This window comes from Anguilla anguilla, chromosome 3 (assembly GCF_013347855.1).
Source record: "Anguilla anguilla isolate fAngAng1 chromosome 3, fAngAng1.pri, whole genome shotgun sequence".
NCBI lineage: Eukaryota > Metazoa > Chordata > Actinopteri > Anguilliformes > Anguillidae > Anguilla > Anguilla anguilla.
The window spans coordinates 59,875,074-59,887,939 of NC_049203.1; the positions used below are offsets into that span (position 1 = coordinate 59,875,074).

Here is a 12,866-nt window from a genome sequence, read left to right on the forward strand (position 1 = left end):
CTAATGTCAAGCAAATCATTGCATATTAAACTCAATGACATAATCAATGGTTCCATAATCATAAATTGTACATATTATTTAGCTGTCATAGCTGATACAGGGCTTCTATGTTCCATATTTAATGTAGTTACAATAGACAGCCTTTAGGTGGCGTTTTCAACATTGTTTTTATTCTCGGGCTGTGCTTAAAGCCAAACCCTGCTACCCATGAGGGCATGCTTTGGTAACGTGGCTTATTTTAACCGCATGCAAATACATGTGCATCAAGGGTAGTGTGTTGGGATTTTAAAAAAAGCACAGCTGAGAAGCTTACTCGAGAGGACAGTTTAGTGCGCTGACAAAACACGGGAGGAAAGTGGCAGAAGAGGAATATTAGCATTTATGTTTTTCTTGCAGGGATGTGGTTGAACCCGCAGGGTAAGCATCTGTTTGTTGATTTACTGGGACCAGCTTTTCTAACACCTTTCTCACCCCATTAATAGTAACAGTGTTCCTAAATCTATGTCTTGATCATGTTTAGTATGTTGTAATTACTAAATGTGAAAGCCTAACAATTGTTCTTTGCTCACAGTTTATCTTCCTGTATATACATCCTTTAATCTGTTTTGGCTCTGGCATCTTATTAGTTTCTAATTACATTTGCGCAAACAGGAACAGACTTAATGGCAGAATTGCTCAATGAACTTTCCATTGAAAAGCAACTGACTGTTAGTGGATGCACTCATCTGCAGTAATTTCACCATACAGTGCAATCTAACTGTAATGTATGGTCTGTTTGCTCATATTGATTATATTCATCTTTATCTTCTGTTCAGGACATTGATATCATTACCATCAGACACATGGACACAGTTCAAACAATGAACAACTAACGGAGAGGGTGAAAATCAGATAAGGCTGGCCAATACAGTACCTTATTTGAATTTGCAGAAAATGGAACATGTAGCCTCAAGGCTGAGTTTAAAAGAGGGGACAGGGGAAGGAATGAGGAAAATACAAATTAAAGAAAGGAATGCAGAGGACATAGGGGAGGAAAAGAAAGGTGGAGATGACACTGTCTTTACTTCTGAGAATTGTAGGTCTAACTGGAGATTCCCTGCTTCTGATGGAACGGTGACGGTGCACAAGGTCAAGCCAAAACTGTGTTCTGCCAAGGCTATGTGTTTCTCCAGTCAGGAACCCGCACACAGTCTAACAGAACCGGAAGAGACAAAAAACACGCCGACCACACCCTGGCAGGCCGCAGAATCAGAGCCAGGGTCATGTGAGCATCTGGATCAGAACCAGGCGGCACATGTTACGGGAGAAACGGCAGAGGACGAAAAGACAAATAGAAAGGGGGAAGAGGATAGGGTAGAGGAGAGACTTGAAGTAGATGACAAGTTGGGGGAAGATAACTGGGGAGGAGGGCCCAGGAGGAAAATACTAAATATGAATGACAAAGCTAAGGCGGAATTGAAGGTGAGGAGGGCGAGATTAGGAGGAGAAGGGGAGGTAACAGATTGGGAGAGGCGCAAACGATGGGCCAGGACAGGGAGAGGACGGGACGGTGCTGAACTGAAGGAGGAAAGTGAGACTGAGATAGACCCAGGCCTGGATGGGGCCAGGGCTTCGGGAGTGGAGCGGGGGCCAGAGTGCTTCTCAGAGGGAGAGACTGAGAAGAGGTGTTCCATCAGTCACACCCTGCTCTCCCATATGCTTCTCCACTCCTCTGCCTCTTCCTCCTCTTCCTCTTCCTCCTTCACCTACTCCTCTCCTGAGAGTGACGAGGTCTTCAGTGAGAATGAGGCGACCACGACGAGGAGGCAGAGGATGAGGAAGGTGAGAAAATTACTTTTCCGCCAACGTGCGCAACCACCCTGTTGGCCGCCGTCAAACGTTACAGACTGGTTGGTTTTGCACAGAACAATACAGACGGAACTGCAATAGGAGGGCGCAATATTTTCATCACGAACAACTGGAAAATCCCTGGGGCAAATGAGGATGTGATGCCTGTGGTGAAGGTTTTCAGTCAGTACAGAACATAGCATAGTAACTCATTCCTGTGCTTCTGCGTTTAGGCATGTGTATTTGTCAGCATTTGGTATTCAGTGTTAGTTCCAGGTTTGAATGGAAGTCTTGTTTCTCTTTTGTCTCTTTTTTTGTCTCGACCTCACCTTCCCTTTTCCCCTTGTTTTATTTGCATGGGTTTGAATGAGATCCTTGACTGAAACAGAATTGTACGGGGCGATTTGAATGCGCCCCTAGATGGATTTGCATAGGAGCTTTGAGAGATAACGGCAGGGGAGAAGTGGACACACCATGTCCCCCTTCCATCTATCATCTTCACCATCCTGTCATAACTCTGATGATATTGTGATAAACGGAGGTTCCCACACCTAAATGATGCCAATCTTCATGTTCAAGAGCTAGAAGAGATAGAGATGAGAGGGAGTGTATGGCCACTACAAAGTGCAATTAGTGTAAAATCACAACTGCCCACCTGATGATATAATCTCTCTTTCTCTTTCTCTCTACCAATCTGTTTCCTAGTGTCGTTCCTGGAAAACATTTACGACCATGATGCAATGGTCAGTGCGTAGACACAGTTCCTGGGTACAGCTAGCAGGACACCAAGGCATGTAAATATTGACATGCGTATGTGCATATGTGTGTCTGTATGTCTGTCATCTGCACTCTTTAGAGCTATAAATTTTTTTAAAATGTTTTTTATGTTTATGATGTGTTAAAATGGGAAATTATATTACTTGCATTGATCTACTTTCAAGTCCCCAAGATTTTAAGTAGCAAAAGTCACAAAAATAGCGTAGGCTCGTGCTTTTATTATCATTTTTATAGAATACATTAATTTAGCTAAATCTCTGCAGATCACGTGAAGCCTTGAACAGCTGTGTAATTGGTAAGGATGGATGGTATTGCGACCTTGTAAGCTTGGATAACATCTAAATAGGATTGTCCTCTCTGTCTTCAGGTAATTTCCAACCCAGCGAAGGAGGAGAAGTGCTGAAACGGTACAATGCTGTGGAGAGTTCCTGTTTGCAAGCCCTCATGAATGACTCTCTGAGGCAGTTTGTCCCGTGCTACCGTGGGTTGACCACCAGAGGGAGTGAGAGCTACATCCGATTGGAAGATTTACTGAGTGGTCTGTCCTGCCCTGTCATAATGGATTGCAAAATGGGTGTCAGGTACACAAGATAAATATAGAGCAGTTTCTCAGTTATGGTCCTGGTGGCTCTCTCTCTCGGTCTCTCTCTCTGTCTCTCTCTCACTCTCTCTCTCTCTGTTGGTTTTCCTAAGCTCAGTTAATAATCAAGATTGATTGAAAGTATATTTATCTGCTATGGTTGTGCTCTTTCTTAGAACCTACCTGGAAGAGGAGTTAGTTAGGGCACGCTCCAATCCTTGCCTGCGGACCGATATGTACCAGAAGATGGTGAAAATAGACCCAGCAGCCCCTTCTGCAGAGGAGCACGCACAGGGCGGTGTGACAAAGCCACGCTACATGCAGTGGAGGGACAGCGTGAGCTCTACTTCCACACTGGGCTTCAGGATCGAAGGGATTACTGTGAGAGATTCTGGCACACATAGCAGCATGCTGTTAGACTTGCAGCAATGAACCTACATCTAACCTTCTGATATATAATATACTTTTGCATTAATGTTCTTATTTTGGTACTTTGTACATTGACTCAGCTTCTTGCTATTATTATATTTTATTCATGTTGTCATTATCTCAAAAGGAATTTAATAAAACAGATATTAACCAACAACATGCCCTCAAAAACGATGCCCCGATCAGCCCTATTATTTGGCACAAACATGCTGATTAATTGACCCATTGACTCTCAGGCGGAGGACGGGAGAGTTCTTCGGGACTTCAAGAAGACTCGAACCTCTGCCCAGGTGACCAACGCCCTCCTTTCCTTCACCAAGAGGCAGTCACACATCCTGGTTAGTTTCCACTACCCACGTGCGTTCAAATCTTTTATTTACACACATAAACATTTTTTACACTTAAAAATTATTCTAAAGAAAAGTAACTGGCCATGTTCTTATTTGATTATTTGATATTTTACAGCTGTTTTTTCACTTGTAAAACATTTCTCCAAAATTCTGGATTCAGAATTCTTATTGGGTTTGTCTCAGTTAGTATGGTTGAACTGACTCAGGCCACTGTCAGATCTGTCAGGACCAAATTTTAATTCTAACTGTATTCATTTTGTAGAGTCTTCTTTGTAGTGTTCACAGAGCTCTACGGATAACTGCTTTTAATGCCTTCGCTGACATGCTGAGGGTTTGCTGGCTGTGTTTGAGGGAGGTGTTTTCAAGGTTAAAGTAGCACTTATCTTTGTGAAACTTGGGCTTTTTTGGAATAACTTTTTCTTGTTTGTTGCCAGGGTGACAGACGTTAGCGAAGTATAAAAACATTAAAAGGATGCATTTGAGGTCAAATTTATGTATTTTCTTTGACTGTGCCCCACTATACATCTTTTATTGAGCATACAACCCCTTGATTTTAGGGGTCTGAAAAGCCGCTGGATTTATATTCACTTACTCATTGTCTCCTGCTCCTTTTGTCTGTTTCACTCACTGTCTTCTCCCCTTTATTTTCTTATCTTTTCTTCTCCATTCTGTCTCTGTGATCAATACAACTTCGCTACACCGCTCCTGTTCTCCCAGGAAGCATACCTGTCCAGACTACAGGCACTCAGCGGAGCTCTGAAAGAGTCTGAGTTTTTCAAAACCCATGAGGTAAGTGTTTTCATTTGCCACCAAGTCAGCCTAACACATTAACAGTTACCTCACCCCAGTGCCACTTCACTTCTATAATCATCACCATTCTCCCGCCCCTCTCTCCTCTACCTCCCTTCGTACCCTTCCTGTCTCAACTTTTATCAAACAGGTAATTGGCAGCTCTCTTCTCTTTGTCCATGACCGCACCAACAAGGCCAATGTATGGATGATTGATTTTGGAAAGACAACCCCCACTCCTTCCAGTGTCCATCTGAAGCACAACATTCCCTGGGTGGAAGGCAACCGGGAAGATGGGTATATCATTGGGCTGTCGACCCTCACCTTGCTGGTGAAAGAAGCTCTTAGGCAAGCTGTTGGACAACATCATGATGAGGGCAACATTCCTGTTCATGTTGACCATCAGACTGGGACACAGCATAGATCACAGCCTTGTGAAATCACTCACAACCATATTTAAAACTTACTGCTGGAACAGTTCACTCAAACTCTGTTGGATTCAGTTGACAAAGGTTGCAGAGTCCAAACCTTGTTCAAATGGGCCAAAGCTGAAACAGGACCTAAATGAAGAGCGAACACTTGTGGAAGGCAGCAGAACTCCGTCCACTTTGAGTGATGCAGGGCTAGCAGTAGCACCACATTCAAACTCACAGTAGTCAAGGCCTGCTGACTGGGTGGAGTTAACCATGACTGTCCCTGGACCATCAACCATGTTGATCACAGAATAACCACAAAAAAAACCACATTTGACTTTGATCACCTGATGTTCATGCACACTGCTCTAGCAAGCAAATGACCAGGAAAAGGTTTTAGTTTTTGTAGAGTCTAGATCCAAGACAATAACAATGTGAGTTTGTGTACTGGAAGAGAAGTTCTGCATTTGGTATTTTATGGTGTGAAACTGGGCATTTTATAATTTAAAGCGCTGAGCAGTATTATGAGAGCATATTAAAAAGATGCTGCAGGGCGGCAATGTAGTACAATGATGGTGAGGACAAAAACTTGACTTGCATTCAAGGGCTCTTTGATGAAGATGTGTGTTTAACTGACTAACAATATTGCTTCAATAGTGAGAATAAATTTGCAGAACTTTAAAAGTAATTTTATTTACAATGCACCCTTCATACAGTTGAAAAGATTTAATCAAGTTTTTAAAAAAGTGATGAATGGGACTTCAATTCATGCAGCACATTTCTGACCATCCATAACAATTTTTTGCATGAAATCTTTGAACAGGTAGCATTGCAAATTTTTTTTTTTGTAGGATTGCACCCATTTCAAATAAACACACTAAACACCAATGACTCAAAGCTAATTTCAATTTTTCATTAATTCTTTATTGCATCAATCACCTCCATACAAGACGCTGCCTTCAGTTCTGTAGGTTTAGCTCCAGTTGCCATCCACGGATTGGTGCACGGGCCAAAGCTCCTCATCGCCACAACAGGGACCTCAGGGGCTGTTCACTGGCTACAGGGGACACCTACAGGAAATGGACAGATCATACTGGAGATTGTCCATGTAGACACTTGCAGCACCCAACATCTAAGTGCATGGAAAGGGTCCTGGCAAAATGTCCCGTCATCCTCAAGTTTATCTGGTCCAAATATTCCCTCCCTCTCCACCTCTGACCATGCATGGCAAGTGGTGTTTTGCAGTTGGTGCTAAACTGTACTCTCAGACAGATGCCCATTGGTGGGAGTGGCCTCCAATCCTTTGCAACCCAATGTGAAGTTTTCCCAAGATGATTAATAACTCAGAATGAACTGCTTATTCTTAACCTACTTAAGTCCAATAACTGCCTAGTGATACATTAGTCCTCATTCAAATGAATACAAATAACCTCAGACACCTTTGTTCAGGTCTTGAACACAAACAAAAACCTGCATTCACTTGGGTAAACTCCAGTTTAACTGTTCATACCTTTCAGACTCCCTGTAGAGGGCGCACTGCACTCATCAGCTGTGGCTTGCCATTACTCATCCATTTACCGCAATGACATCACACCGCGTTAACCTGCAATAAGAAAACAGAAATTAGTGACAGTTCCTGGGGCTGCCAAAATGAAAAGGCCAAAAGAACTTGAAAACACTTTTCCTTTTTCTCTGCCGAGATGCAGGCTATGATCCAATTTACTTGTGTTCCCATTTATGTTCCAGTTTGCTCCTTTGATAGACTTGTTTTGTCTCTCCGTGAACAGTCGTCCCCCTTGTGATTTTCAGGCATGCTCATTGTACAAACTCAACGCTTTGCTGAACCTACATGTTTCTGCATTACAAAGTTATAATCCACCGTTCATATGAACTTGATCTTTATGACAGACTCCTTCAGAAGATTATGAACACCATTAGGTAAATTTTAATCTGATGGTAGCCAATAAATTGAGTTGGAATTACTTGCATAAGTGTGGGGGGAGGGGACAATCAGGTTAGTCTTCAAAGCAGTGGTCTCCCTTTGTGAGTGTCAGAACTTATTTGAATTTCTTAAACTGCAGCATCCGGTGCACTACGATTGGGTACAAATCCACAGTACAAGAATTGAGCAATTCCTTTAGGTGACACTAAAACTTTCACTGGGCAAATGATGACCACTTATCTGAAATAATTGGTGGGCTCGAGCTTTAGTTCCGATTGAGGGCCTCAGTCGACGTTAAACGGAACACTGAAGTTGCTGTATACAGAAAGCTTTGGGCTGAGAATGCTACTTATGCCAATCATTTCACTGCACCAAGCTGAGAAACAAAAAGGTTTGCTTTGCTTACCATCTGTTGACAGACTTGTAGTTTGTTTAATCTGTTGAGTTGAAAAGATTCTGGTGTTTTGGGTGCTGAATTCTTTGGTTTTGTTGAGGTCTTGGCAAGCCCTAAGGATTAGGCTTTGGCGAGGACTCCATTTCTACTGAGGAAAACTTATACCGACAAGAGTTTGGAACAATGACATTTGCTCTCTTTTCACCTTTCAGTGACACCAAAGGTCGTATTAATGATCTGAACGAGGGAAATACAATACAGGAACTATCAATCTAACACAGGTTCCATTAGGATGCAATATCGATTTCAGGCTGTCTAGAGAGTTGCTGATTGGTGAAATCCTGTACTGAATCAGAGGCAATAACTATTGTTACTGGTTTGAATATCCACCTGATTGGCTCACGAGATGGTTGATTAAAAACTTTTATTAATAAATGAAAGGCATTATTCCAGGGATTTGCAGGATAACAGCACTAATGTACAAAAAAAAACAAAACTGAACACTCACTTAAAATGGCAACAGTACTACCATACAGGAGGGTAGGGGGAGAAATATAAAACTTATTCAACACGTAACTTCTCAAAAGAAACAGTGAAACCTTTGGAGGGGGTAGGAAGCTCGTCTTTTAGCTTTTATCCACAATTTTAACGTCCCTCTTGGTTCTTTCCTTTCGTTTCCTCCTTTGCAAAAATGAACGTAAAAATAAAAAATCAAACACACAAAAAAAAGAAGAAAAAAAAAGAGCACAGTCCAAGGCCTCTCCGTTCTTCCTTCCGTAAGTCCATTTCAGTATCTGCTGCGAGCGAGCCCGTGATCGACCCGGCTGCTTCCGCCGCCACCGCCACGCCCGCCACCGCGGGGCGCCCCGCGGCTCGAGCTGCCATACGCATCGCGAGGAGGGTAGCCTCTCTCGATGGGCGGGGGGGCCGGCCCCCGCTCCAGTCTGCCCATTCGCTCGCCGCGGCTAGCGGAGTACGGGTCGCTCCGGCTGCCGGGGTAACCGTCGCGACTGCCGTATCCGTCCCGGGAACTGCTGCCATAGTCGTCATAGCGACTGCTTCCGCCACTCCCACCGTAGGATGGAGGGGGGCCCCGCGAGGGCGGGGCGCTGCGAGAGTTACCTGCAGGGTCAATGGGTCAGGTAATTTGCAAGGTCATCACTTAAAACATTGCTGATGTACTCTCTGCATTTCTCATGTGCCCATTTTGAAGCAGAAACAAACATTTCCCAATGACTTTTTTTGCTTTTTAAAATTAATTGAAGTTTTTCAGTGCCTCAAAGCGTTTGACAAAACTAAATGTCAGAATAGACTAGTTCAACTAGTAGAGCTCAAGTGCCGCATTGTAAATCCATTGTATTCAAGTTTTTTTTTCAAGTTGAACATTTGTGAGAGGATTAAAGCGCAACGACAACCCTGTAGCATGCCACTGTACACTTGTGGGTCAACGGCCTTTTCCTTTAAGAACTCCGGATGTTAGAACTGCAGGTTAGCCACTCCTATTTTCACTTGTGTTTATTGATGGTTCTCTCATTTTTTGCCTTTTTAGGATACGCATTTCCAGAAACGAGGGTAATGTGCAAGACTCCTTGTAGAAACATTTGAGGCTCTGTAGAACGTATATCGGACTCAGTTGACAGGTGTGTTTTTCTTTTTTCTTGTCTTTTTATTTTTTAAATAAATGCCATTCCCACAGCATTTCTGTTTTTTTGAATATTGGTTGCATTTAATACTTGGTTCCCTGCTCCCAGGGTCACTGTGCACACAGGAATGAAACTCAGCAGCATTTGTTTTTACATTGTAACATTTTCCATTACAAAATGGTCGATTCTTACCGTAGCCATCGTAAGGTTCTCTGTAGGAGCCTGAGCTGGGCCGATCCATGTAGCCCCGTGGCTCTCGTCCTCCACTGTAGCCACCGTCACGGTCGCTAGCAGAGTGATAAGATAACATTATTTAACTAATAAAATACTGATCTTTCAGAACCTAAATATTGATTGGAGGAAGGATGTGGGAATGCCGGAAGCAGTAACCGAACACATTGGTTCGTAGAATTTGACTCATCTGTATCAAATGGTCTGGTTTATGGTAGTGAGTACAGAAAATAGATACTCTACAACATTCAATTACCAAATGTCAAAACCAACCATACCTGTAGCCCCGCGACATGGACCCGTACTCATCACGGGAACTGGAATGTGGGTATTCCCGGTAGCTGTAGTCCCGGGGGGGTGGTGCGTAGTCTCTGGTGTCCCTCGAGCTCATGTAGTCCCGACTGGAGTAGCTATAGTGTGCAGGAAATTGGTACAAATGGCACTTTAGATTGACATGGGCTCAACGTCCGCTTTCAGACCAACATTCTGCGCTGCGAGGAGCACACCTGATGAAGCAACAACACATGCCATTTTCATTGTCTGTCACCATTAAAGTAGTCCTACAGCAAGACCGGGTGTTCAGTCTCTTCAGCTTATAAGCTTACTTGCATTTAACATTCTTTGCTGGTAGCTCACCCAGTTCATATTTAGGTTTTCCAACGCACCTGTCTTTACTGCTGTAATGGTCATCCCTGGGTGAAGGGTAGTCGTCCCTCCGTGAGAGCATGGAGTCCCTGCGGGGGGGTGGAGGACCGTAGGGGTCTCTGTCCCTGGACATGGGAGCTGGAGGAGGCCACAATTAACATTACACGAGGCAGGGGTAGCTTCATTACAGTCACCTCACCCATAAAGACATGAGTGACAGTTTAAGGGCAGCATGTGGCATCAGTGAACGCATAGCGTATACCGTGTACATGTCTGACGTCATTTGAATACATACACTGTACAGGTATGACGTCTTTATCGCCTTTTCTAGGGACTAGATGTGGACAGATACATAAACCAGGTCCCTGGAGAAGGATGTTCACTACACAATACTGAAAATGTTTCAATACATATTCTGAATTTTATATGAGCACCAGCTAGTAGTGTCTAAATGACCATAACGAGCATCTGCTCCTACTTACGCCTGCCCATTGGTCCGGATGGCGCTGGCCTCTTGGGTGGCGGCCCTCCGTTGTGAATTGGGGGTCCTCTTTTCATTGGGGGCGGACCTCTGGAAGACATCCCCTTGTAAAAGGGATCTGGAATCCCTGTGTCACCACAGCAATCATTTCAGCTGACCAGACCACATTACATCCCTCACAACATTAGAATAACTTAACCTGACCATCTGCGTAAGCTCAGAACTTCTTAGAGGACAAAACGGGCAAAATCATCTCACAAGAGATCAATGCCACAAGACGTCATCATAGCTTACAACAGGACTCCTTCAGTACTTCTTGCTGTGGGCCACTCTTTAAAATTGTGCACATGGGGCAAACATTATTCACATACTATTTATAAAGCAACGTGTGGATCGGATGCACAGTATGTGTACATCCTCTGAATGTAAGTATAGCCATTACCTATCATGTCAGCAGTGCAAATTGTGGTGACACTTGATGCACAGAGTCTCAATTTACAATTCATCCCAAGATGATGACTTCAGTGGTAAAAGGGCTAAGAATACATCCGCAGCAGCCCACATTTGGCACCTTGTCTGCCAGACTGTTCACAACACCCAGATACATACAGCCACCTGAGCCTATTTAAATAACATCTTTGAAAATTGCATTTAAAATGTTGAGTGGCAGGTTATACCTCTGTCTGGTGGGCCTCTCATGTCACTCAGTCCTCCTCTGGAACCCCGTGGACCTCTCGGCAGGCCGCGATGCAGGGACGGTGGGCCACGCCGACCTCCGGACTCAAACTGGGGCTTTGTGGCTTGCTCTACTTTGATTGGCTTACCATCGAGGGACTGGGGAAGGAAATGCTCAGAGTTAACAATCAGAAAAGTAGAAGATGTTGGGGGGGCAAAGATCATCACTGGCCACAATGGCGACGTCTAAACTCACCTTCCCATTCATTTCCCGAACAGCATCCTTTGCATCAGCCGGGTTCTCGAAAGTCACAAAAGCAAAACCTCTCGACTTGTTTGTTTCACGATCTTTCATTAACAACACTTAAAGAAGGGGGGGAAAAAAATGAAGGTGAAATAGACAGAACTTGGAAGGAATCTCATGGAAAGTTCTCTGTTGATACAAATTTCACTTTAGGGGGATAAACCACGTACTGAGCTTGTGTCCAGCTCACTGGTAATCAAAGTAAACGCCCAGGCACTGGCCGAAGCATACAGAGTTCACTACTCGCATATCAGCTGTCCAGCGTGGGCCTTTGTGCGTGGCAATATCTGAAACCGATTACTTAAGAGCTTCTCAATATATTACACGAATTAGGTATTGCATATGCTAGTCAAAGATAAGTACACCTAATCTTTTCCACACATGCTGCACGTTCTAAGCAGTTGATGATCGTTACCTTCAACTATTCTGCCATATTTGCCGAAATATTGCTCAAGGGCCTTCTCGTTAGTCTCGGTGTTGAGCCCACCGATGAAGAGTTTCCCTGGTCGGTCTGCCTCTACCATAATTGCGTCTCTGTAAAATCTAAACTGAGAGAAAGAAATACAGATTACTGGAACAGGAACCACTAACTTGCCGAATGTTGCCAGGGGACGGTAAGTTAATAGGTTACCTGTTGCATTTATAATTGCGGCATTTCGACATGCATCAGGTATTTAAGTTATGCTAAGTCATAACCTCACAACCTCTGACTACATGACCACATCAAACAAGTTGTCAAAAAATAAAGTAGCTGACTGGACTCGGGACTACATAATTGTGCAACAATATCCAGGCTAGGTGCACTTACACCTTTGCAAATAAAAAACAGCCACCGGCCGTGCATGACAAAATGGAGGACTGCAATGAATGGCAAGGAAGGATGGATGGATGTCATTGGCCAGCTTGCAAGATCATGGCACATTTGTTTTAACAAGTAAAACTACACGCAAATTAAACTATTTTAATAATATTCATTCCGACACATAGCCATGTATTCACACAACTCAAATGAACTAACAGTCTCAAGGTATCAGGAAATCTACAAAAATAACTAGAATTCAATAAAATGGCGCCGCGTTCATGTGGTTCACTGTATGTAGCTAGTAGCCAGTTAAGAATCGTTATTTCAACGACTACACGAAGTTGATGACTATTTGAGAAAGTAATGCAAAAGGAGGAACAAGTCAGCACACTGAACATATAAGGAGAAAACGAAAGTAGAATGCAAATAAAGGCAATTACTAGCAAAAAGATAAATAAAATCAACCCAAACACATACCTCCCAGAATAGACGGTGCGCAACAGGAGGCAAACAAAGGCTCATGTGTTTTTATACTGATCACGTGTCTGTATCGTCACACTATCCTGCCCCGGAAATGACGAATT

The 12,866-nt window shown here is 43.5% G+C and overlaps 2 protein-coding genes and 1 non-coding gene across 6 annotated transcripts; 1 reads left to right on the forward strand and 2 right to left on the reverse strand.

The window, feature by feature from the left end:
* Window positions 1-293: 293 nt before the first annotated feature.
* On the forward strand, window positions 294-5,964 carry si:ch73-22a13.3 (inositol-trisphosphate 3-kinase A). Its single transcript, XM_035410439.1, has 8 exons — window positions 294-417; window positions 816-1,821; window positions 2,533-2,617; window positions 2,972-3,185; window positions 3,361-3,565; window positions 3,850-3,951; window positions 4,681-4,752; window positions 4,904-5,964. The coding sequence occupies exons 2-8, from the start codon at window positions 934-936 to the stop codon at window positions 5,210-5,212; spliced, it is 1,875 nt and encodes a 624-aa protein (XP_035266330.1). The 5' UTR covers window positions 294-417; window positions 816-933; the 3' UTR covers window positions 5,213-5,964.
* A 93-nt stretch (window positions 5,965-6,057) lies between these two features.
* LOC118223646 (RNA-binding motif protein, X chromosome-like) lies at window positions 6,058-12,846 on the reverse strand. Of its 4 annotated transcripts, XM_035410441.1 has the most exons (11): window positions 12,760-12,846; window positions 11,896-12,028; window positions 11,433-11,539; window positions 11,179-11,335; window positions 10,503-10,628; window positions 10,041-10,158; window positions 9,654-9,785; window positions 9,337-9,431; window positions 7,514-8,623; window positions 6,676-6,768; window positions 6,068-6,235 (listed from the first exon to the last, which is right to left on the reverse strand). In XM_035410441.1, the coding sequence occupies exons 1-9, from the start codon at window positions 12,802-12,804 to the stop codon at window positions 8,289-8,291; spliced, it is 1,248 nt and encodes a 415-aa protein (XP_035266332.1). In that variant the 5' UTR covers window positions 12,805-12,846; the 3' UTR covers window positions 6,068-6,235; window positions 6,676-6,768; window positions 7,514-8,288. The 4 variants fall into 4 exon arrangements, with proteins under 4 accessions (XP_035266334.1, XP_035266332.1, XP_035266331.1 ...); XM_035410443.1 differs by lacking the exon at window positions 7,514-8,623 and having other exon boundaries at window positions 6,058-6,235; XM_035410440.1 differs by having other exon boundaries at window positions 6,676-8,623.
* LOC118224431 lies at window positions 10,715-10,791 on the reverse strand. The gene has a single exon (XR_004764655.1). It is a non-coding gene; the product is annotated as a small nucleolar RNA SNORD61 (small nucleolar RNA).
* Window positions 12,847-12,866: the final 20 nt, after the last annotated feature.